General features: G+C 44.7%; 2 protein-coding genes across 2 annotated transcripts; one reads left to right on the forward strand and one right to left on the reverse strand.

Moving 5' to 3' along the window:
* The first annotated feature begins 334 nt into the window (after window positions 1-334).
* Window positions 335-3,131, forward strand: LOC143527661 (fibroblast growth factor 4A-like). The gene is made up of 4 exons (XM_077022961.1): window positions 335-481; window positions 757-1,375; window positions 2,095-2,198; window positions 2,592-3,131. The coding sequence occupies exons 2-4, from the start codon at window positions 1,063-1,065 to the stop codon at window positions 2,766-2,768; spliced, it is 594 nt and encodes a 197-aa protein (XP_076879076.1). The 5' UTR covers window positions 335-481; window positions 757-1,062; the 3' UTR covers window positions 2,769-3,131.
* A 16,230-nt stretch (window positions 3,132-19,361) lies between these two features.
* Window positions 19,362-26,272, reverse strand: LOC143527241 (G1/S-specific cyclin-D1-like). Its single transcript, XM_077022309.1, has 5 exons — window positions 25,819-26,272; window positions 24,613-24,828; window positions 24,200-24,359; window positions 22,535-22,683; window positions 19,362-21,589 (listed from the first exon to the last, which is right to left on the reverse strand). Exons 1-5 carry the CDS (start codon window positions 26,014-26,016, stop codon window positions 21,437-21,439), a joined length of 876 nt encoding a protein of 291 aa, XP_076878424.1. The 5' UTR covers window positions 26,017-26,272; the 3' UTR covers window positions 19,362-21,436.
* Window positions 26,273-26,705: the final 433 nt, after the last annotated feature.

Raw genomic sequence — 26,705 nt, forward strand, 5'->3', positions numbered from 1 at the left:
CTGATCACAGGAGTCCTGGCTGAAGTGCCTTTTTCCTGTTCTGCATGGCTTTTCCGTTCTATTCCACCTGTTTTTACAGTAATCACATTATGTATCAATATTCTGCAATATTTCCAGTGCTAAAATTGTAAACTTCACCAACAAAACCCCATAGAAAACACCTAACAAATAAGCAAATTCATATTGCTGTTCCTTTTTTAGTAAAACACCAAAATGTATTTGCATATGTATTTCTTTCTTTATTGCCATTAAAAACGTTAATTTTTTTCAGTAGAATTTTGGTTAATGATAAATATCCTGCCACTCCACAGCAAATCCCTTACATGGGTGTGTCACAGAGCCACCCTGAGAATACGCCTCACTTTACACTACCTTGAGAATTAGGGTGTAGAATACGGTCTCATTAGACGTGCCACGCGCCAAGAATTGCGCGGAGGTTTCAATCCATCCATGAAAAGATCTTCTGAAGGGGCCTTCTGTGGTAAGAACTTGTGCAATGCGATCACTTTAATTCTATATCGTACCACAATGTTTTTGGTCCAAATATGACATATTTGAACGAATTTCGATCAAATGTTTGACAGGAATTCAAGTTATATCAGAATTAATAAAAGGCTAAATTCTAACTTTTGCTAGCTAGATGATTGAATGTTTGTATTGCACGTCACTTCGGTGTCACACGTGGCGGACAGGCGGTCCGGTGAGTGCTAGTGTCTTCCTACATTAACGTGCGCCCTACCTTCTGTCCCACTATAGGTCCCACTATAATTTAACAGAAAGCGACCTCGGGTTACAGTGGGTGGCGTGTGATGTCATTCCCAAGACAATAAAAGCGGCGGTCGTTGCGAAAGAAGACAAGTGCCGAGAATATTCAACAAGAATATTCAACTCTGGAGTTGCCAAAAACCCCCTTTTAAAGCTGCAGGAGGTCATCACAGAGCCTTCAAACAGACCCAATGGGAACGCCAAAGTTGCGCTCAGAGATGAGATCTCACTTTCTACGAAACGCGACGCGTTGACAGCAACGCGGTGGGAGAAAGGGAATTTCTTTTAGGACAGTCCATGTTTTCACTGAGCAATATGAGCGTGCTGTCGGTGGTCTTATCGCTGCTGGTTTTTGGACTACTGCACAATTCCGCGCGCAGTTCTCCACTTGCGGTCCGTCGGAGAGGCGCAGAAGAGAAACTGTGGGAGACGCTGTACTCGCGCTCGCTCGCGCGTAACCCGTGGGAGAAGAGGGACATCAGTCAGGACAGAGACTATCTTACGGGCATCAAAAGACTCAGACGTCTCTACTGCAACGTTGGCATCGGCTTCCATTTACAGGTGTTACCGGACGGGAATGTGAATGGGATACATAACGAGAGTGGATACAGTGAGTGAACGCTGGAGAGTTTAGCCTACACATACAAACCCAAACTTTTGTGCCAATGCGTCAAATACGCCAGTTTGATTGATCCTTTGCGACACGATCAGTTAACAATAATAGGCAGCACTTTTAAATCCAGATGTGATAAAGGAATGACTCCGGATTTTAAACAAAACTAAAGTGTATATCGTTAATCTCTACGTTCACGTGGGATTATTTTCCATGCCAAGATTCACATATGCGCGTATCAGCAACGCCAGACTGAAGTCTGCGCCTCAGTGGTTCGGACCTCTGTAGGCGAAAACATTTTTGAGTGACACAGCAAAAAATACAACTGTTCATGGAGTTAACATTTAGTCTGTTTTTATTTTAAAATGTAACTTTTAGAGTGATCAATGAATGTATTTTTTTGCGTAATTATTAGTGGCAAATCAATGGCATGTGGCCTGTATATCTTATCAAAGACCAGTTTGACCTGGGCTCTGCGTTTGTGTTTGTAGACTACAGAAGATCTACGTCTTTAAACATGGCACCTTTTACAAAAACTACAAAGTTCTGTAGCTGTTGTGTATTTATCCACTGAATAATTAGCTTCCAGCACAGTTCCACTGCAGCCTTCACTGAAGATGATGTCTGAGGTCCTGCAGTGCATCTCGTGGGCTCTGTGCTCTGCTGTACGTGTTATGGGTCATGTGTGGTCACGTTTTTCCTTTGGCCTTTTGCAGGTCTTCTTGAGATCTCTCCGGTGGAGAGGGGGGTTGTCACACTTTTCAGTGTCCACAGTGCCCTCTTCGTAGCGATGAACAGCAAAGGGAAACTCTATGGCTCTGTACGTAAACAACCACCCGTGATTTTACAGTGAAACAGGTTTCTGTATCTTAGTGAGCCCCGTCCTCTTCAGGACCTGGGCTTTCAGAAGGCGGTTTAATCCCTGCTGAGCCACTGTTGTTCCAGTGTGGGCCCCATTTGTAACAATCACATTACAGTTCGACTGTGTGAAAGGCATCCCAGAAACCCTCAAGGCATCTTCACACAGTGCAGAAGTTAAAGAGGAGCAGGATTTACAGCGAAAATGAAAAAAAGAAAATGTATTTTTAATCTGTAATTAAAGTGTAATCTGGGATTAAACAGTAATCTATTATTAATCCATAATCAGTTAGTGTTCTTGTCTTTCAGTGATTCACCTGCAGACTCTATCATATTCCTGCCTCTCTTTATGCAGAGTCACTTCAACAATGAATGCAAGTTCAGGGAGAGCCTCCTGGCCAATAACTACAATGCGTACGAGTCCGTCGCCTATCCGGCCATGTACATGGCACTGAGCAAAACGGGTCGATCCAAGCGGGGAAATCGGGTCACGCCGGTGATGACAGTGACCCACTTCCTTCCCAGGATGTGAGAGGACACGCCCCTCTGCACAAGTACAGATGTGGAGATCCTGAAGGCACTTTACACCTCCTCCAGAACTGCATATTTATGTCCCTTATTTATGTTAATGTTGGTTATTTACATTATTTATTGCCTTTTCCAGAGTGTAAGATATGAAAAGGAAGAGGAAATTCCAAGTTTTCTTTATAAGTGTAAAACTCTAGAATGCTGCTACTTGACAAAGGGATATTTAAAATATATGTTTGCACTGTTTGACTGTGGAAATGCAGAGTAATGTTACTACATTTTTATTGTATACTTTCAAAAGAATGAAACAGAATTGTTATTTTAGGAGAGCAGCTATAGCTGTTGGACAAATAAAATCTTAAGTGGTTTTGCTTTGGATATTTATAGTATGAATAAAGACCAAGGAAGCATGACTACTCGGAGAGACCTCCACACCTGCAGCTTCATGGACACATTTGAAATGATTGCTGGCTTTAAGACTTCTGCAATGGCTTTTTCCAAGTAAACATTCCTTAACAACTTTGCTAAAACCTCTGAAAATTAAAATAACACCTGTAACTTTAAGGCAGACATTTCAAAAAGAAACTACTGCATTTTGCTAAACGTGAAACTTGTTTTAACCATGTCAGTGATGTTGGTGGACCAACTCAGATGTTTTGTTTGAACCTTGACATTGATGTTGGTGGACCAGGTCAGATGTCGTGAACATTGCTGTAGCTGATGTGTTTACATGTTGCTTTTCTACCTCACATTAATGCCAAGTTTCAGATAAGAGCTTTTGTCCTGGATCTTGGCTATTTTGACCAATTTGTGATTTTGTTATTCATGTTTTGAACATACAAACAAGATCCATTGTTAATCCATCGTTACATACACACTGGATGAAAGTTAAACATATTCTATATTAAATGGATCATTTGTGGTGTATTTTTTATCTCATCTCCAGTGTATTATTTAAATCCTGTTAATATTTATGGCATTTTTTAGGCATAAGTGCTGTGGTGGGGAGAACTGCTAGTGTCTATCTTCGTGTGTGTGTGTGTGTGTGTGTGTGTGTGTGAGATGGAGACAGTGAGCATTTGAGAATTGGGATGTGACCCTCACGTGATTTTTTACAGGCACTTTATGTACATCACAACAGTCAAAAAGAAAGTAGATAACACTTGTTGTCTGAGATCCTTCTGCTATGACATTTGAGTCTGAGCATGTGTAACTGTCAAAAAGACCTTCCAGTGATCACCCTCCAGATGTAATCCAGAGTACTCATGAACCACATCTCAAAAAGATTGTCTATCACTTTTAATTCAAACTGGTTTTCTTTTCCCCAATGATCTGTCTCTGAACAAAATAATATAAATTGAAACCAAGCTGTTACAGGAATGATGGTTTTACCATCATAACTCTTACCCTAAACACTTACCACAAACCCTAACCCCTAACCCCAAACCCTTACCCTGCTTCATGTGTGATGTAGAGTACTGTTATCACCTGCCTGTAACTCTATATGACTTCTGCTATTCCCAGTGGTGCATGTGCCACACGCATCATTAAATAACTTTGACATGTAAATAACATGTAATAAATTAAATATTGCAAACAGTTTTGTCTGATGTATATACAGTCCCTGACATAAGTTCTGTCGCTTATCCATGTTGTGGAAACAAAAGCTTATAACCTGACTTTAAATTCATCGATTGGTTTTAGAAATGACTCCTATGAAAGCTGAAACCCTCCCAAATGAGATTTAATTAACGAAAATAAATTTGCTTTACTGCAGAAATATTGATCATTTAATGAACACAGAAAGGTCAGTGTAACGTGGCTCGCGCCACGGAGCGAGAGGACGGACACAAGTGCTGAGAAGAGCGAGATTTATTCAGGGGAATACCGTAATCATCGTCGGATAGCCAGGCAGGGTCGATAACAGGAGGGCAGTCCGTAAAACATGCAAAGACAGGCATCACAACACAGGGAGCACGGGAAACAGGAGAAACACGAAACGGTCAGGCACAGAGAACAGCGATGGGACAGACACGATCACAAATAAATTCAAAATACCGGACGAAGGACAAGGGAGACTCAGGGGCTTATATGCACAGACATTAAACAAGGGGCAGGTGATGACAATGACACAGGGGTGTGGTAACAAACGAGGAATCCATCAAAACTAACAAGCAGGGCGGGACAAACAGGCAGGGAACACGGACACGAGGGAACCCAGAGTGACAGCTACGAGAGGGGGCGTTGCCCTACGTGACATAACCCCCCCTCAAAGCGTGCCACTCCGGGGCACGCAAGGGCAGACAGGACAGGGACAGCGGACACAGGACAGACCGGAGGGACAGGACCAGACAAAATAGGACGAGGGACCTGGGACACGGCATGACACGGGACACAGGGAGACCGGATAGGGCCAGGGCGAGGCACAGGAGCAGGGCTGGACAGGACAGGACCGGGGACAGACACTGGAGCGGCGCCAGGGGACAGGGCAGAGGTAAACACCGAGGCAAACACGGCTTGGACGATGGTGACGGGGACAGGAACAAGGTGGGTAACAACTTGGGGAACAGACACGGGGACCGGGACAGAGACGACACCACAGGAAACAGACACAGGAACAGGAACATGGACACGAACAGACACAACCACGGGGACAGGGACCAAAACAAAACCAGGGACGGGACCAGGGAGCAAGGGGAACATGGGCAAAGAGACGGGGGCACAGGGCACAAAACGTCCAGGCCCAATAGAGGGCAGCACAGTCTCTGGGGACACAGGCGCGGCCGGGCGGCGGGCAGCGGGAACAGGCGCGGCCGGGCGGCGGGCAGCGGGAACAGGCAGGGTCCGCTGGCGGGCAGCGGGAACAGGCAGGGTCCGCTGGCGGGCAGCGGGAACAGGAGCCGGCGTGGACGACCTCTCCAGGGTCGCGGGGACAGGAACCGGCGTGGACGACCTCTCCAGGGTCGCGGGGACAGGAACCGGCGTGGACGACCTCTCCAGGGTCGCGGGGACAGGAACCGGCGCGGACTGCCGACGGGCAGCGGGAACTGGAACCGGCGTGGACTGCCGACGGGCAGCGGGAACTGGAACCGGCGTGGACTGCCGACGGGCAGCGGGAACTGGAACCGGCGTGGACTGCCGACGGGCAGCGGGAACTGGAACTGGCGTGGACTGCCGACGGGCAGCGGGAACTGGAACTGGCGTGGACTGCCGACAGGCAGCGGGAACGGGAACAGGCGTGGACTGCCGACGGGCAGCGGGAACTGGAACTGGCGTGGACTGCCGACAGGCAGCGGGAACGGGAACAGGCGTGGACGACCTCCTCGGGATCGCGGGAACAGGCCGCAGACGTGACATGACGTCCTCGGGGGGCGGAGTCGCCGCACTGACGTCCTCGGGGGGCGGAGTCGCCGCACTGACGTCCTCGGGGGGCGTGTCCGCCATACTGACGTCCTCGGGGGGCGTGTCCGCCATACTGACGTCCTCGGGGGGCGTGTCCGCCGCGCTGACGTCATCGGGGGGCGTGTCCGCCGCGCTGACGTCCTCCGGGTTCCGAGCCGGCCACTCCTGGGGTGAGTGGCTAGTACTCCCCCCAAAAAAATTATTTGGGAGCCTTAGGGGAGCGGCTTCCGGGATCATCGGAGGGAGGTCTGCGTCACTGGGGTCCTGGGCGAGCCTGGAAGAACACACAGACACAGAAGCCTCTCGGTTGCTCTCTCTGCGACGGCTCCGCCTCCTCCGAGGCGTCGGGAGCTCGCAGTGGCCACCGAGAGCAAACCGAGGGTTAAGCCAACGCTCGTCTGTGCGCTCGTTCCGTCTGCCCGCTGCTTGCACCACAGGTTGCTCACGCCTGTGGTGTTCGCCAAGCCGGGCAGACACGTAGCGCTCAATAGGAGTCTCGTCGCGAAAGCCAGTTAAAAGTGACTGCACTTTCTTCTGTGAGCGACGAGACTTCCTTGTTCCCACAGCGCCAGGGGTATTCCTGTCTCTGGTTTGTTCGCACTGAAATACCGGAGAGTCTAACCGGATTAAACCAGCCGACATCCATTCACAGTGTTTGAACTCACCAGAGTCTCGCTCTCTCGCTGTGTCCTTACGAGGTCCGGTATTATGTAACGTGGCTCGCGCCACGGAGCGAGAGGACGGACACAAGTGCTGAGAAGAGCGAGATTTATTCAGGGGAATACCGTAATCATCGTCGGATAGCCAGGCAGGGTCGATAACAGGAGGGCAGTCCGTAAAACATGCAAAGACAGGCATCACAACACAGGGAGCACGGGAAACAGGAGAAACACGAAACGGTCAGGCACAGAGAACAGCGATGGGACAGACACGATCACAAATAAATTCAAAATACCGGACGAAGGACAAGGGAGACTCAGGGGCTTATATGCACAGACATTAAACAAGGGGCAGGTGATGACAATGACACAGGGGTGTGGTAACAAACGAGGAATCCATCAAAACTAACAAGCAGGGCGGGACAAACAGGCAGGGAACACGGACACGAGGGAACCCAGAGTGACAGCTACGAGAGGGGGCGTTGCCCTACGTGACAGTCAGATTTTGCCAAGACAAAAGTTGTCGCCCACAGAAGGTGAAAATCAAACAAATAATGACGTTGTGGTGCTATTAGAGCCACATTTTATATTTTGTGTGACTTCCACGAGCTTGAAGGACCGCATCCATGCGGTTCGACAATGATTCATACCATTTATTGATGAAGTCATCAGGAATAGCAAAGAATGCAGTCTTACATGCCTCCCAGAGTTCATCAAAATTCTTTGGTTTTGTCTTCCAAGCTTCCTCTTTCATCCTACCCCAAACAGACTGGGCTGGCCAGTCCTGGAGCACCTTGATCTTCTTCGCCTTGAGGAACTTTGATGTAGAGATGGATGTATGAGATGGAGCACCATCCTGCTGCAAAATTTGACCCCTTTTATGATTGGGAATGTAAGATGTAGCTAATACTTCTTGATATTTTAGGCTATTGATATTGTCTTCCACCTTGCAAATGTTTCGCACACCCCCATACTGAATGTAACCCCAGACCATGATCTTTCAACCACCAAACTTGACTGTTTTCTGGGTGAATCTTGGATCCATACGAGCTCCAGTTGGTCTCCTGCAGTATTTGCCGCGGCTGTGGTGTAATTCAACTGAAGATTCATCTGAGAAATCCACCTTTTGCCACTTTTCCAGCGTCCATCCGTTTGTTTAGTGTTGGCTTCTGGGCACTGATTCGACCATGGAGGCCATTTCGAGACAGAATCCTACAAACTGTTCTAGTTGACACAGGGACTTGAGGTGACCAGGCCTGGTGGAGCTCTGCTGCAGTGGAAGAGGGACTGGCTTTGGATTTTCTAACCAACAAAACGTTCCCCCCGAGCAGTTGAAGGAGCCAGCCACCTCTGCAGTGGATTTGGTCTTCAGCATCTTGATAATCAAGGCTTTGGTCGCAGAATGGATTTTTGGCATGTTGTCAGAGGTCAAGTTGCAGTGCAAGTGAAGGTCTGGGGTGCTGCAGTTCTTTTTATACACACCCACTAATTAACTAATCAATTAGTGAGCACAGGTGAGGCTGTAAACTAGGATTGGGTGCATTATATGACAAGGCAACAAAACTTTTGTCTTGGCAAAATCTGACCTTTCGGTGTTCATTAAATGATCAATATTTCTGCAGTGAAGCAAATTTATTTTCATAAATTAAATCTCATTTGGGAGGGTTTCAGCTTTCATATGAGTCATTTCTAAAACCAATCGATGAATTTAAAGTCAGGTTATAAGCTTTTGTTTCCACAACATGGATAAGCGACAGAACTTATGTCAGGGACTGTATATACAAAACATTAAATTGATTCAGTATAGAACTTGTTAACAATACTACTACCACCACTACCACCACCACAACTACCACTACTACCACCACAACTACTACTACTACTACTACCACCACCACATCTGCTACTACTACCACCACAACTACTACAAATATTACTACCACTACTACTACTACCACCACCACATCTGCTACTACTACCACCACAACTACTACAATTATTACTACCACTACTACTACTACCACCACCACATCTGCTACTACTACCACCACAACTACTACAATTATTACTACCACTACTACTACTACCACCACCACATCTGCTACTACTACCACCACAACTACTACAATTATTACTACCACTACTACTACCACCACAACTACTACAATTATTACTACCACTACTACTACCACCACCACATCTACTACTACTACCACCACAACTACTACAATTATTACTACCACTACTACTACCACCACCACATCTACTACTACTACCACCACCACAACTACTACAATTATTACTACCACTACTACCACCACCACAACTACTACAATTATTGCTACTACTAATCAAATCAAATCAAATCAAATCAAAGTTTATTTGTATAGCGCTTTTCACAACACATGTTGTCACAAAGCGCTTTACAGGATTTAAAAGGATTTAAAAGGTACTACTACTACTATTACCACCACAACAAAAACTACTACTACCACTACTACTACTACTACTACTACTACTACTACTACTACTACTACTACTACCACCACAACAAAAACTACCACTACTACCACCACAACAAAAACTACTACTACCACCACAACTACAATTATTGCTACCACTACTACTACTACTACAACTACTACTACTACCACCACAACTACAATTATTGCTACTACTACTACTACTACTACTACTACTACTACTACTACTACCACAACTACTACTACTACTACCACTACTACTACCACTACTACTGCTACTACAACCACTACCACCATAACTACTACTACCACCACTACTACTACTACCACCACAACTACTACTACTACTACCACTACTACTGCTACTACAACCACTACCACCACAACTGCTACTACCACTACTACTACTACTACTACTACTACCACAACTACTACTACTACTACTACTACTACTACTACTACTACTACCACCACCACCACCGCTACTACCACAACAACTACTACTACTACTACCACAACTACTACTACTACTACCACTACTACTGCTACTACAACCACTACCACCACAACTGCTACTACCACCACTACTACTACTACTACTACCACCACTACTACTACCACAACTACTACAACAACTACTACTACTACTACTACTACTACTACTACTACTACCACAACTACTACTACTACTACTACCACCACCACCGCTACTACCACAACTACTACTACTACTACCACAACTACTACTACTACTACCACCACCACCGCTACTTCCACCACTACTACTACTACTACTACTACTACTACTACTACTACTACTACTACTACCACCACTACTACTACCACAACTACTACTACTACTACTACTACTACTACTACCACCACCACCGCTACTACCACAACTACTACTACTACTACTACTACTACTACCACCACCACAAGTACTACTACTACTACTACCACTACTAATACTATTACCACCACTACTACCACCACTACTACTACTACTACTCTTCATTCATAAGAGATTAATGTGATGCTTCAGGTCCACTGATATAGGAGTAACGTGACTCCTGTCGTAAAGTTCTGTAACTTGCTGTGTGCTGCGTGTTGTGTGGTGTGTGCTGCGTGTTGTCTGCTGTGTGATGCGTGTTCAGAGCTGACTCAGTCTGTCGTGTCTCATGCCAGTCTCACTACTACCAATAAATAACACGTGTGGAATTTAAACACGCTTTCAAGTCCAACAGCTTCACGTAAGGACTGTAGCCTGAGGTGGGATGAATCTTTACTTGCACAATCTAAAGTACAACTCAGAGAGAGAAAGGGAGAGAGAGAGAGGGAGGGAGGGAGAGAGAGAGGGAGAGAGAGAACATCAAATCCACTGACAGAAAGAGGGAATCATGGGGGTTGGGGGGACAGCACTTAGTGTTCAGTGATGAGTCACGTGAAATATCGTGCAGACAGAATCTGATGACAAAACTCAGAACTCAGCACCGATACACGCTAAGGTGTTCACACTGACTCACACGTAGACAGAAACACTGGTGGTGAGTATTACGTCTTACCTTCAGCTTTGATGTTTTTTTTTTATTCAGATGCTAAGGTGGCTACTTGAAGGTGTTACAGGTACAATCCTTTCTACTCTCCACTTTAGCTATGCACATACAGGTGAAGGGTTAAAATAGTGTTCTAGAGAGCTTTTTAAGAAAAAAAATCGTAGTTGTTAGAAGCCATTATTGCTCCTTAAAGTCCCAGAGTGTGAAGTATTAGCTTTTCCGTTGTCCCTGGTTAATAGCTAAGTGTCCATAATCAACCTACCACTTCAGAGCACTGTGGATTCAGCACCAACTGTCTGACAAACACTTCAGACTCAGTCTTGGATTGGGAATTTTGCCTTGGGAGTGTTTATTCCAAACGATGCTTTCATGTGCCGAAGCCCATAAGACTTCAGAGGGGTCTGAAACGCTCCGGAGATCCGCAACAACGTGTGTGTCAACACCAATCAGGGAGCTGCTAATTGACCTGTTAATTAGAGAGCCACGTGGACATGGGGACTGATGCTGGGCCTTGGGAGGCCCTGGTGCTGAAACACAAACCCCAGCACGGGGCAGACTGAGCAGCACCTGCACAACCCCGAACCAGCGTGAAGACACCCGTGGACACTCCTCACTGTCCAGAGACTCGTCTCTCTCTCTCTCACCTGGCCAGAAAAGACAGACGCAAGCTGTTGGTTTCCAGGGAAACTATTGATGTAGCTGTTTCTTACTAGTAAGAATCATCCATCCATCCATTCATGTGTTATCTTTACCACTTAATCCCGCTAGTCGGGGTCACAGGGGGCTGGAGCTAATCCCAGCATCACCGGGCAAAGGCAGGTACACCATGGGCAGGTCGCCAGTCCACCACTTGACCAACATACTAACACCTACGGGCAGTTTACAGTGACCAATAAACCTAGCACACATGTCCTTGGACAGCGGGAGGAAACTAGAGTACCCAGAGAAAACCCTCACAAGCACAAGAAGAACATACAAACTCCACGCAGAGCAGCACAGACCGAGAATCAAAGCACCATAATGTTACACATTGTATGTCAAAGTTAAAACCAGTTAAGGGATTACATACATTAATCTATATTATCAGTAGGGTTTCTACCCAAGTGAACTCCAGGTTTTAGTAATATACCTGTTAAACAATATAAACAATCTGTTTATTATGTAAGTACGAATTTCATTGTAATCTTCAAGGTAAAATCCCCTATTTGGGGTCTCCTAAAGGAGGCAGCAGGTTTCTTCCATAGGCCATCTCAGTCTGTTAGGAGTATGAAGCTGCAGTGGTCTGTCTGTTAGTCGGTTTTGGCTCGCATGTGGGCAATGAATTTTCAAAACAAAACCCCAAAAAACCTAAAACAGCTGCCTGATATATGAATACTGCCCGGCCTCTTCATTATCCCTGCCAGTAATCTTAACAGCCACATGAACATCAAAGAGGAATTACTGAATGGCAGACTTGAAAGAGCTGTGTAGGTACAAGTGTCCAAACGAACATGATGCTCCGTGTGGCTGGTTGTGATCATTCGCAACTACATATTGGCTTTTGCTTGAAAAAAGGTCTGGAATTAGTATTTAAAATCAAAAGACTATCGAGGAATCTTTTTTCTCTCTCCAAAAACAATCAGCACTGTTGTGGAAGTGGGTATTTCCTCTGTGTGTGGTATGTGTGTGTGTGTATGTGTGTGTCTGTCTTGTCTAAATGCACAGACAGGCCCAGACCTGTCTCTATGTCTGACTGTATTTAGCGAGTGTGCTTCATGATTCTGATGCTTTGTAGGGCCAGCTGAGAGAGTGACTGTCCGTGTGTGTGTGTGTGTGTGTGTGTGTGTGTGTGTGTGTGTGTGTGTGTGTGTGTGTGTGTGTGTGTGTGTGTGTGTGTGTGTGTATGTTTGGATGGCCATGCGGGTCTCCAGATGTGAAGTCGTAAAGAGGAGCACTTCAAACACAGCAGGGTGCGGGAACCCCTCCCAGACGGGACAGCACTGAGCATTGCCAAGTTCTGGAATGGACTCTCTGACAGAAAAACAATGCAAGCAGCCGACCTGTAATCACTGCCTCTGAGACAGGTGGTTTCTGAGGGGGGAAGGGGGCAACCATTTTTTTTTTAAAGTAGCGCAAGTCACTTTCTCAGTGGCACCTGTAAGTCATATTGAGCTCAGCTTTAGTTCAGATGTCAACGCATTACTAGGCCAGCCAAAAACCCCAAACAAAACAAAGGTGATGGCATACAGACCCACCTACTGTCCTGGAAGCTGAAGGATTGTTTCTCCACACCACATCATCAGCATCTCCAGCCTTGGCCAAACCAGGAAGCTTCTCTTGAGGTTTTATACTGGTTCTGTTTTTTGGGGTTAAAAGGTTCATTCTGCTGGTCTGGACGTGCAGTGCACTGGTGCTCACAGTGGTGGGCGGAGCTAAACGTCAGCCATGTTGAAAGCTGCAGTGATCGTCTAATACTACCAGCAGAAGGAGCATCGTGTCCACAAATGATGAAGTTAATTATTGGAATGTGACGGTCACACCTCCAGTGTTTTGTCTGATTGGCAGCTCCTGTGAGACTGTGTGTGTTTGTGTGTGTATGTGTGCGTGTGTGTTTGTGTGTGTAGGAGTAAAATAGGACTTCTGTTCTGCAAAGGTCAGCTGTGTTTCCACCACATTCCTCCAACATGTTCTCACATTTCCAACTGAAAGCTGGTGTCAACAGCTTGGCTAACCCCCCCCCCCCCCCCCTCCTGGTTGCTCTGCACGATATTACAGTAACACAACATTTATAAAGAGGCATCTCTCATCTCTCAGTCTGAAAACTTATCCTGATTTTGATAAATCGTTCAGTTTAATGATCTATATAACTAAGATATAAACCTCCTAGACATTGTGACTGTTACTTTGACGAACTTTGACCTAACATGCGCTCACGTGCATCCATCAAGTTCCTAGATTCAGAACAATCGGGCCTGACAACAGTTTCCTTCTGCTAACCCAAGCTAATGCAGTTATGTTCTGCATCTATAACCCAAACTAATGCAGTTATGTTCTGCGTCTATAACCCAAACTAATGCAGTTATGTTGTTTCTCTAACCCTAATAATGCAATTTTGTATATCAATAAAGTATGAATTGTGTAGGTTAAATTAAACATTCAGAATCACCACTCACTCACTAAATCCATAACTTCAGTTATAAGCAGTGTTTATGAACATTAAGTTATTGAACATCTTGCCCTGCATTTCATATAGTCTAAACCAAAAAGAGCAGTTCAAAACTCCTCCGTGAATATTATGGGCTGTACTTTATGTATCTTGTGGTTATACATGTATCTTGTGGTTAAACAGGACAGATGCATGCATACTGAGAGAGAGAGAGAGAGAGAGAGAGAGAGAGAGAGAGAGAGAGAGAGAGAGAGAGAGAGAGAGAGAGAGAGAGAGAGAGAGAGAGAAAGAGCCCTTCGATCGCATCCAGTCACTCTCACGCAGAGTACATGTTGCTGTAGGGAGAATCTGGCGGTTTCATTCATCAGCACGAGGACAAAGGCATCGTGTCCGATCTACCGGTTGTACATAAGAGGCCGTCTCTATCCGTTAAACGGCCCCTTGATCAAACGTACGCTGTGTTATCAGATCGTACTGCTGGAGTGGGCAGGGGCAGCAGATACGAGATCGTATGCGGGACGCTCTAAGGTGGTGTATCGTCTCAAAGATGAGGGAGACTTCACTGATGTCTTCTGCGCCACCATGACCCTCCCGTGGGCTGACGTCGCTGGCGACCTCTTCATTTTGCCATTTACCTTTGAGGGGCTTGCTGATAAGACATTAAATGATCTTCAGACAACTTTTCAGCGTCTTTTAAAATTTCATTCTTTCTTTACATCTTTATTTCATCTCAGTCTCTTCATGAAGCGTAACTGTGTTTATTCGTTCTGAGGTTTTTAAACTCGGACCCGTATTTTGTTCAATACACTGAGCCCTACATTGTACCTTCCTACTTGCAAATGTTCCAAACACGACCTTCTTGCATTAAAAAGCCCATCATCATCTTGGAGTTGTAAAATGACCCACTGAAGGACGTCAACAACAGAAATCTCAGATCTCTTTGTTTTCTATTACAGCTGTGTGCGACCAGCCACTAGAGGGCGATAGTGCCTTTGCGCAGCTCGACGAAAGAACAGAAAGTGCTCATTGGTCCTCCTTTTTATACAACATTAATACTAACTTTTTTTTTATAACATTTCAAATAACATGATATAACTTACTGAAATTTTTCATTTTGTTATTTTACAATAACTTTCAGCACTTTCCAAAATATTTTTCATAAAAAAAAACACATTCTCTAAACGGACTGATATTACATAATATTACATTACTGACACAAGTAATGTGCTGCCCTCTTGAGGTGAAAATATCAACTATACCTGTACATGTGCGTGACAGCTTTAGAGGACCTTCTGCAGGAGGCAGTGGTGATGTAATCAAGTTTGGCACGAGGCCACTAATTCTGCTCTGCTCAGAGCAGATCCTCTTAGCACACTGCCCGGTACCACAGCGTAATAATACAGGGCAGTGCAGACATGATCTCAACACTGCCAAGAGTCACTAGATCCAAGCTTGTCTAATGTGAGGAGGGAAACGACATGTGGACCAGGTACACTACAGGGAAGCTTGCAGCACACGTCTGAAGTGACGACCTTGACGACTCTTCATTTGAAGACATAACAGCTGCAGGACGTACTTTCTCATCTCCTCATTCTACGTTTGAGTATTCTTGGACACCGCATTTGAGGAAACAGCATTGTGTTAGATGATTTAATTGTATTAGAGCTCTTACTGTGATGGTTTCTGTATGTATGTATATATATATATATATATAGTGAAACAGCAACCCATTAGGATATTTGGGGCCCTCTAGTGGCTAACATATGTTAATGCGCTGCACCTACCTTGACCAGAAGGTCATTCAGAAGGTTTTCTTGGAGGTTAGCATCAGAGCCAATATGGTCTGAGGACTAGTGGCTCAGATCCACATCTGTCCTGGTCAACCCCAGCGCTATTTTACCCTGAAGATAAAAGTATTTATTATCCGACATCCACACATCCCTTATTCAGCTGTCCACGCACATGTTCAAGAGCTTAACAAGGTTACCGATGAGCTACTAAAAATCACAAAGCTCACGTGCTCCTTGGGGGAAACGTGACTGATCTCTGTGAGAAGATGGCTCATTCCACAACCCGAGGCCCCTCCGTGAATGATCACACACTGTTGAATGTCTTGCCACCACAACCCCTTGCTTCCAGAAAATACATCAAACTGATGACATAAACCTCCATCTCACGCCCTGAGGGCACAAACTGCGATGATTAAGTAAAGCAATGGTGAAAAAGTGAGCTGCTTAATAACTGTTGCTGTAGTATAGCCTGTTCTGTAAAGAGAGTGTAAAAAATGTAAAAGGTAACAGAAATCAGACGGGTCAACGCTCACCCAATAGCAAAAGACCTGCCTACCATTGTACTGACCGACATCCCTGGGGAACATTTACAGTTTTCATTCATGCTTTTACACTACTTGTGACATTAACAATTGGCAATTACCATTCCCAATTATTAACCACTCAAAGTTATTAACAATTCACAAGTGGCCATGTGAAAAACTGCAGAACGTGTCCATTAAACAGGCTAAGCCACTGCAGAACAGAATCACACAGTGGAGAACCAAACCAGCACATATTCTGACCCGAGGTTTGCAGCCAACGTTGGTGTCATGGAAGCTGTGTTGCTGCTAGATGAGCACATGGATATGACATCACACAGCTGCCCAAGTGCTGTTGCCCAGACCGCCAAAATGACATCGCCATGGAGACAAGATAAGACATACACTTAATATAGTTCATGTACTGACTATAGATACACTTCTCACAAAAGGTTAGGTATATTTGGCTTTGGGCTGAAATTTTAGCATGAACCTATAATGCACTCTGACCTTTACAGGTGACCTTAATGTGACCTTCTCTATGAACTTTTGAATGCACATGTCCAACTGTTAAGTGTTTCAATACTTTTTGCATAACATGCTATTCTCTAACAAGGAGCTTAATGTCAAAAATCACAACAGGTGTTTGATCCATGAGTTGACCAATACATTTCCTGGTTCAATTATAATTGGTATATAAACAGTTCTCCTCATCATGCTGTTCACATTTTGACATCATGAGACGAAGACGACGCCTAACAGTTGATCAACAGTACCTCACCATCACGAGGCTTCAAACAGGATGTACTCAGATGTAAGTGGTTACAACAGAGATACAGAGAGGCATAAAAGTGAATGTCCTTTGGCCACACTGATGGCTGCTTCCTTGTGAACAGTGCCCCGCATAACCGCACTAACCCCACACAACTCAAGGCACGTTTAAGGAAGGTGAGAGGAACCCAGGTGTCATGTCGGACCATTCAAAACTGTTCCCATCTGAGTGGTCTGCGTGCTGGATGACCTGTAATGGTACCTGACCACACCACCGGACACAGGTGTCATCGTCTTCCATGGGACAGGGGGCATTTATGCTGGATGAGGGAGCAGTGGGCCTCAGTGCTGTTCACTGATCACAGCTGTTTAGAGCAGTTTGGAGTTTCCCCAGACCTGCCGAACTGTAACTGATGCTCAAGGTCATATGACAAGTTATTGACATATTGACATTTTTTTAGGGTATACCCACCAATGTTGACAACTTTAGTTTCAATAAATTTGAGATGAAGAAATCACCACTGCGTACGTCTACTTAAATATACGTCTTTCATGATGTATCACTGTGGTGTGAAGGTTTTAAGTTTTTCATAAATTTCACCTGAAATACAACAAGACAACAAGACTGCTTTTTGTGTGCAGTGTAAATTTGAGGAATACGGTCAGGAATAACACCTGATCTTCCCTTAACCAGCCTCACCTGTCACTCATCACCACGCCCCCTCTCAGGTATACTCATACACCCTCCTATCACTTCCTAGTCGCCAAGTATTGCCGACACATGCCGCGTACCGAGCGTTTCCATTACCTGTTTGATCTCCCGTGTTCTGACCTTTGCTCTCTCCCCAGACCTTGTCTCCTGCCCAGCCCTCCTGGATTCTGCTCTCATGACCCTGGACCGACCCGACTACCCCAAGAATACACTGTTGCTACAGACCTTGATACTAGTTATCTATCTGTCATATTTTGTGCACATGATCTGTTTGAATAAAAGCAGTATACTTCCGCAGTTGAATCCATCTCCGTCTGATCAATTCGTAACAGATACATTTAAGATTATTTGTGTACTTACTATATATGTAAGTGTACAAAAGAAAAGGTCAGTATCTGCATAATTCAGAATATCTCCTCCTGCTGTGAGGACATCTGGAACCCAGTGGTGATGTTGAGAAACACAACACAAACCAGTTCAAATGAAACCAGTAGGAGAAAAAACACAGTTTGGTTAATTACCTTAATGCACCCAGTGTGCATTTGCACGTACAACACATGTAAATGAACTTTGATGATTATAACTTGAATCTTTTTTTTTAAGTTGGGTTGTTTTTTTTTGTTTCTTGTCTTTTTTTGTTACTTATTAAAAAGTGCACATAAAAATGAAGCTGTTTCTGTGACTTTCATTTAGTAAACCGCCTGGAACCTCAGGTAATATGAGGAGACACACACACCCACACACATACACCTGAGAGCTTCTTTGTCAGTGTGACTCTTGTTCACTGGCCTGTGGAAACAGATTAGTGTCTCTACAGTTCAACTGAAACAGAAGATCAGAAACATTCCATACATGACATACTACTGTAGGAATATTCCCACACACACACACACACACACACACACACACACACATGTACGTTACTACAGGTCATTACTGCAGTACCCTAAACAGAATTAAACAAATTAGAACATGTAAAACAATTATACTTCAAATAAAGACATTACATAAAGACTTAAAAAACTCCAGGCCAATACCTCAGTTCACCAGCACACAGCTACACTTTTCCTATGTGGTAGTTAAACAGCACTTTGATGTTTTACCAGCTTTCTAAGCAGAACAAGAGGATGATGATGTCCAGGGTGACAATATCTTACTCATAGATGATGAAATCCAGGATCACTGGTATTTTAATGGCAGTTGAAGTGCTGAAAGATTTGGTGATGGTGGGTGTTTGAAGGCAGGGAGAATTTGAGACTAACAGCTAAATTACAGATAAACGTTAGAAAACACTATATATTGAAGAACTATTAAGTAAAGAGATTTAAAGTTTTATTGTTTACATATTCCTGTTAATTGAGGTCCTGTATTTCCTGGACCAAGCAGATGGTTGTTGTTGCACTGGGGGCAGGAGAGATACACTGTACACTCCTCATCTTCCTGAACATCCCGACTGGTCACCAGATCCAGCCGCCTTCAGGACGAAGTATCAGAGCTCTCAAACACGACCAACCGTTTACACCACGCAAAAGCCACGAGGCGAAGAAAAGAAACGCGATTGGACACAGCGTATTTTTATTTATTGTGCAGTAATCACATGTGACTGATGAACCTGTGTTCATTATGAAGGCAGGACAGGGGAACTCCAGAGACCAATCAGGCCCGTGCTCACCTGAACAGAACGCTTACACACCCCACCACAGGTGCACGTCACAGTGGGGTGCAAGTGTGATTCTGTAGGGCTTGGTCCCGCCCAGTGTCATACAGAGTGTCATACACAGTACAGTGTACATGCACAGAGGTGGTGTTCTAGATGCATGAGGTATAGCACAAACACAGACACCCAAAACAACTTTCCCTCTTTCCTTTTTTTTGGAATAGCTTGGTTTTCACATGGTGTAGAAAAAATTACATAAAATACACTGCAAAATAAGTGTCAACACCACCATAATTTTCTATGAGAAAATTACACCTACTGAATGGCAATATGCTGACATTGTAATTGAGACATTCATAAAATAGCAGCAAACACTTTGAACAAAAAGAACAAAAAGCATTTTTCCACTTAAAAGTCTTGGCTGGGAAAACCTCGATAGCAGCTTCACATAAAGAGAGTTCAAACTGACCAATCAGTGCCCCTCAGCTTCCAACCTCCACCCAACCTCCACCCAGGCTCCGCCCAGCCTGCTTCCACTGCAGTCCACGACAGCTTCCCATCTGGCTCTCTGCTTCAGACCCACAGGGTCACATGTATCAAACCCAGGAGGTCATGTGTTCTGTTGAGGCTGTGATGATTGGCTGGGGTTATTTGTTTGTTTGTTTGTTTTTACCAACCAAGCACCCTCTGATTTTCTTCCATAGCAGCCAAACAGGCCAAATTCAAGATTGTGCAAAATCATTTACATTTTACAGCGGAGGACAATAACAATTTAATCCTGATTTTCCAAAGCGCACTGATTAAAACAAATACACTTTTAATTGTACAAAGTCTAATTACTGCATTCTAACATATTAGCTCCCACTGTTCAAACCAGCTGAGTAAATGATTCTTTAAACCAACACTACAGATAACTAGATTGTTAGTAAAAGGTTTAAATAATAGTTAAAACTAAGCTTTCTCTCAGTCCTCACACTGGCCATGAGAAGATAATATTTTGCAATAAATAGCCATTAACCCTTAATAGATTTAATATATTCTAGCGTGGTGACTGTTTAAGATGCATTTCAAGCAACATAAAATGTCGTCACAAAAAGAAATAGAAGCTCCCACTGTGGAATCTCGAGAGCGTGATCACTTGCGCCACGTGACGACCCTCTCGGACAATTCCAGGTTTCTTTTGTGAACATTTTGTAGTGAAACTGCTGAGCACAGAGTTTTAATCTGAAAGTGCTTTAAGATGGAATGCGTACAGAACCAGGAATGAAGGAACTGAATCAGAGCTTTGAGGGTTTGAGTCCCGAACACGGCTGAGAAAACTCAGCAACTCAACAGCAAGCATGTCCCAGTCTGACAGGTGCTGAGAGGTTCGATACTCGAGAAAGATCAATCATCATTCAACAGGCAGACATCCGTTTTTATCCAAATGGGTGTTTGAAAAAAACGTAGACAAAATAAAATTATTTAAAGTGTCTAAATGCGAATAACTATATATTCCAGCAAAGATGGTATTAAGAGAGAAAGGCAAACCTGGGAAGTTAAAAGAGGAAATTTACATAGTTTAATGTAGGATGCCGAAACTCTGCTGTCTGTGAAACTGACACTTCTCTACCTTAAAAAGTATCTAAAATAGCAATTCACACAGCATTGTGAATAAATGAAAGTGGTTCTGTCTCACTATCAGTCTCTGCCACATTTCTATCAAGGTTTTTTGTTGTTTTTTTTTTTTTTTGGGGGGGGGGGGGGGGCTGTTTTTGATGGCGACACCCACTAGCAGAGATGCCATTATTCAGAGAGAAAGGTGGAGGAGAAGCACACAATCATTGGTCCCTTACTCCAGCCCACAGCCTGCCCTGGCTCCTCCCACTGGCCTGAGCAGGCGTTTGGGAGTACACGGGGGAGGGTGTGATCCTCGTGTAGCTCCGCCCACCTCCTCAAAGGTTCTCAAACAGTCATGTGCTGGACAAAGAAGACAGTCAGATGTTCACATCTCTCACGTCAGTGGGGGTGCAGGACAGGTCCACCTCCTTTTCCAGACCTTTGGTCTCCGTTGAAACTGTGTGGTGAGCCTCTCGAAGGCTTGCCTCCAGCAGGGCCTCAATCTGATCCTGGCAGGCTCTTAAACAGTCCTACAGGGGGAGACAGAGAGTCATTAGCCAAAACTCCCTTCAGGCTGCAGGTAGATGGGATATCCAAGACCATGCTGGCCACATGCCTTCTATTACCATAAACGCATTAGCCTTTCAGAAAGGGCGTTCATCAGTGCTGCTAAGCTAAACTAGGACATTATTTCGTCGTTGAGACTTTCATGGTACTTTCCTGACAGCCATAATCACACCCATGGTTTCAGGAGGCCATAACAGGACAGTTAGGGTAAGTAAAACAGGGTTTTCTTTGCAGACATGGGCTACATTTACATTTACACTATTTGGCAGAACTTATTGTGATATTAAATAAGATGATGAACCGGGCTGTGCCAGAACCAGGTGGGGCTGCAGTCTTGTGCCACGACTGTGGAGGACAGCAGAACCACAGGGGGAGGAGTCAGCACAGCGGGGGAGGAGTCAGCACCAGTCACGCAGCTCTCATTACCAGCATGAAAGAGGCCACAGGAAACCTGAACCTCAGAGAGCGGAGCTTACAGCAAATTCCAGCCTAAATAAAGCGGCTCTGGAATCCTACACTTCTGCTGGATTTGAAAAGTATGGCCGTTTCTGTACTAAATAAAATGGCCTCGTGTTTATACATGTGCAAACATTTCAGCATGGCATCAGGCTTTTACCCATAATGCCTGTCAGGAGCTAGCGGTCTGGAGCAGGCCTGGATAAAACCTCTTTGTCAAGCACTCTTCAGCAATGCACTACGAGCATCAATAAGCAATAATTATCAGCAGTTAATTAGCAGGCTATAATCAGGTTCTAAGAAAACTGCAAACAAGTTCTTCAGCTTTGAACCATCACCACCAGTCCAGTGCTCTGGGCACCACTGCTCTGACTGGTCTCTGATACAGGACAGTGGAAGATGGCCAACAGACGAGCCCCACCCACTGGGCTGCCTTTTGCTAGCCTACTTACCGGGTCACTGTGGATGATCTTGGCCAGGTAGTGTGTGATGTTGTGGAAGGAGAACCTTTCGTCCAGAGCCTTGATGTGCAGACCCTGCACAGCCGCTGACACACAGCTGCTGGCAATCATGGAGGGAGGATGAGCAATGAACTTCACATCTAAGACAGAGAAAAACAAACAAAAAAGAACCACAGTTCTCACTAAAGACACTGAACCAGATTAAATTATTCTAAATAGCAAATACTTTTTGCAGAAACCCATTTCTCAACATCTCCGCTTTCACTTTTTGGTTGGATAAGCTGCCTTTCTCAGTCACATGGAGTTATCATAACATTAATCATTATGTCACAGGATCTCACTGATGTCACAGGATAGATGTCTCACATAGAGATGGCCTGAAATTAAGAAAAGTAGGAGGTAACCTTTAAACATAATGCTAAAGAATGTCTATATATCTCTCTCTCTCTCTCACACACACACACACACACACACACACGTCAACATCTACCAGGTACCCAAGAACATAACGAACACAACTACATCATCCAAACACTACAGTCGTCATCCCAAAGGAGTGCCACAATTAAATACTTTTAGCTGTTGAATTTGAATCTCAAACCAGGCAGGAACAGAAAAGCTTTTTTAAACCGCCTCCTGCATCCATGGTGAAAATGGTGAGGTGTTTGTGAAAGGTGTGCTGGCAGACACATGCAAACCAGCCTACTGAATGAACAAGAACTGCAATTCACTCTCACTGTGTCTGGACTGACCCATTCAGCACTGTTTGTGATTCAACGCTCCTAGAGAGCCAGATAATTTAAACCCCCGGATCCTCCTCTGAACTCCTTCCACTCCCAGACCCTTTAAAGTTCTCCCACACCAGGTCACTAATGCTGAGACCAGCTCAGCCTGCTGCCTACCACACAGTCCCTGCCAACCCGTGCTGTTCCTCCAGACTCACAGACTCCCTCTCAACCCAGCCTGGTCAGTGAAGAACCACAGGAGATGCAGCGCTAACTGCTGAAATCACCTGGAGCTAAATTCCAGCTGTTCACAGCAACCATGCTCCTTTTGTGCTGGCCTTCACAAGGGGATTATGGGATTTGTGGACAGTGCACCGACCCACCACTGTGGGTGGAGGCAGTAGTTGCACGAGTATGCATGAATGAACTCTTCAGAACGTCTTAACATGCACCGACTAAACGCTTTAAAACGTTTAACATGCACTGAATAAACGCTTTATAACGTTTACCATGTACTGAAAATGCCTTAGAACGTTTAAAATGTACCGAAAACGCTTTAGAACGTTTAAAACGTACCGGAAACACTTTAGGATGTTTAACATGCACTGAATAAACGCTTTAGAACGTTTAATATGCACTTAATAAACGGTTTAGAATGTTTACAACTGAATAAATCCTTTTTTAACTGCCACAAGTATTTTCTTCTCACTACAAAAATACACAACAAAGCCACTCTGAATAGTGACAAATGTACCTTGCAAATCAAAACAAGCATTTCCCAGTTAACAAACGTCCTTGTTTTATTCACCGATGCAGAAGAGGACAAACGATATCCCTCTGCCGTAAGCCACGCACTGAATACACAGACCACTGATCGGCCCATTAGCAGATTAGTGGACACAGAGCACATGACGGCAGGACCCTGGTGTACCTGTGGCGCAGAGAGCGACGAAGGTTTGCGCATGCTTGCGTATGATATGCTTGGCATCCTGATGGATGGGGAGTTTGAAGAGGAAATGCTCAATGAAATCATGCGGCGTGACCGACGCCAGGTCCCATTTCAGCTTGTTTAGAACGAGCAGTTCCATATACTGTAACGGAGAGAGAATCATTCATTACCAGTGCTGACTGAGCGACGGCCATTTTATTGACCACTAGAGGGCGATCACGTCTCACTGGCGTTCAACTTCACCGGGATTAACTACAACTGCGTCGTTATTCTCACAAAACCTGTTAAATGTGGTTGTATTAAAGATGGATATTAAATGGTGAAAGCGTATTTCAGCAGACAAAACTGTAAAAAATGAGGCTATGTGTTACATATAACAAGCAGGGCTTTGTTACCAGCAGTTCGTCCAGTCGGATGGAGTTGTCCGTGTATGTACACAACTGCTCCGCCGTTAGCGGAACGGTCTGCTTCATTTTGGATGCCAAAAACATACAAGCAGCTCCCAGTAACTGTAATCTGGTCTTCCTCGTCCGCTCAACAGATAAAAATCTGTCCATGTAATTAATCGCCAAAGGAAACACGTCTTCTTCGCATTTCTGCTCCTCACAAACCTGTCACAAGGAAAACTCGGATCAAATATCAAACCTGCTAAAGGAGGACAAGTCTAAAAACGACTTTATTCAGACTATAGGCACCATACTGTCAATTCACCGTTTTTAAGTTTAACGATGTTCTGACAATGTGAGTTATCAGCACCGTCCCCACACAAAGGTACAAGCACATGGCAGGGGAACCCTGAAGAGATCGCCATACTTCAAAAAATATTTTAAATTATTCAAGAATCGCGGTGATGAAACACTTTTTATGATAATTGTGCAAACGCACTCTTTATCAAATTGTCGGTCACAATTCATGTCTACAAGAATGAATAAGTAAGAAAATGATCTAAATCAATGAACATACACCACATGCGCACACTGGATCACAGTCCATTCTTTTATTCTCAACGTTTTGCGACTTCGCACGCTTAATTCATCACCTTTCTTCAAGCATTATGTTAAAAGCTTATATGTTATGTTTACATTCATGAAAGCTGTGCAAAAGATCTGTATTTATCTGCATCGCCACGTCCACATTACATAATAAGCACATTTTAAGGGTCACATGGTCAGTTTTACTGTTTGTCTCTCTCAATGTGCGTTTGCTATTCTTATCCTAAACCAAATGGTCTACTTTCAAAGAAAACAAAGATGGCGCACTAGCACACGATATACTGCATACGTGTACGTGGTTGTGAACACTTTTGTGCGTCTTCTAAGTATTTTCAACACATATATACACTGGGACCATCACCAGTGTGGTTCAACAGGAGTAATAACTGCACTGGGCAGCGTGCGTTGTGCCACACTACACAAACTCACCAGAAAAGTCTCGACACTGTCTTACATAAACAATACGAATACACGAAATGTGATGAACTATTTGCAAAACATGAAAAGAAACTGCACAAAAGCGTCTTCGATCGCATAGCAGGCTGTCGTGGAGATTGCTCGGATGTAAAGTGTTGCAGAACTAAAACAGGATTCTCGGTCAACACGAACCTCAAGGATCCAGGTGGCGACCACCCTCCTCATATACGGCACTATTTCGTTCTGCACACATTTGAAGTAGTTCGTTGAAGGGAGGTAGTTCTCCTCGGTTCGCAGCATTGTCCGGAGCACGTTGTCACTGAGCAGGTTCGGGTCTTGGTAAGCTTTCTTGCTAGTCTCAGCTTCGCTGCAAAGCAACTGGTGCTCCATTCCTGGCGTCTGGGCTTCAGAGTGGATGCTGTCTGCTGCTGGGACTCGGAATCCTCTCGGCACGAATGGCTCTCCTGAATAAAGCCCTGGGACTATGACGTTAGTGTTGTTAAGAGATCAAAGGCGGGGGAGAGCACGAGGGAGAGGGGCCCAGGCAGGGAGGGGAAGCTTTTTTTCCCTTTAATAAAGAGCTCCCCATTCCACACGAGCAGCCCTTTCCACAGCAGATAGGTCATTGCGTATTCGGAACTGGGCGGGATTAACGGCAGTGGCAGAGGGTCCTATGGGTGGGTGGCTTCTCGGGAGACGAATTTGTTCAATGAGAACGACTTAAACGTCCGGAAGGGGGTTGCATGCATTTCTATTACTAATAAATAGTGCTTTCCTCCGTAGACTAATTACAGCACGTGTGGAATTTAAAACAACACAACGAGGAAGAGCAGAAGGCTATTTAAAATGGTCTTGAAATGGATAAACAATTGCAGATTAGGGAGTGCAGTGCTACGAGTCTCACAGTTGCTGGAAAACTAAAATAATGTCATTATGGAGCCCAAGAGTGCATTCCTGCACAAACTCACACCTAGCTGTGTAGCCACGCATCCATGCTCTGATCTGGGAAGTCAAAGATAAATAAAAATAACTGAACTATGAGCATCAGGTTATAACAGTGTATTGTCTGACACAGATTA

Source organism: Brachyhypopomus gauderio, chromosome 11 (assembly GCF_052324685.1).
Source record: "Brachyhypopomus gauderio isolate BG-103 chromosome 11, BGAUD_0.2, whole genome shotgun sequence".
NCBI classification, from domain to species: Eukaryota; Metazoa; Chordata; class Actinopteri; order Gymnotiformes; family Hypopomidae; genus Brachyhypopomus; species Brachyhypopomus gauderio.

Coding starts and splice junctions, on each gene's coding strand:
- LOC143527661 (XM_077022961.1), top strand. CDS start 1,063: ATGTTTTCACTGAGCAATATGAGCGTGCTGTCGGTGGTCTTATCGCTG. Junction 1,376..2,094: donor ACATAACGAGAGTGGATACA/GTGAGTGAACGC, acceptor GGCCTTTTGCAG/GTCTTCTTGAGATCTCTCCG. Junction 2,199..2,591: donor AAGGGAAACTCTATGGCTCT/GTACGTAAACAA, acceptor CTCTTTATGCAG/AGTCACTTCAACAATGAATG.
- LOC143527241 (XM_077022309.1), bottom strand. CDS start 26,016: ATGGAGCACCAGTTGCTTTGCAGCGAAGCTGAGACTAGCAAGAAAGCT. Junction 24,829..25,818: donor TCGCCACCTGGATCCTTGAG/GTTCGTGTTGAC, acceptor TCCTTGTGACAG/GTTTGTGAGGAGCAGAAATG. Junction 21,590..22,534: donor AGATCATCCACAGTGACCCG/GTAAGTAGGCTA, acceptor CTCCCCCTGTAG/GACTGTTTAAGAGCCTGCCA.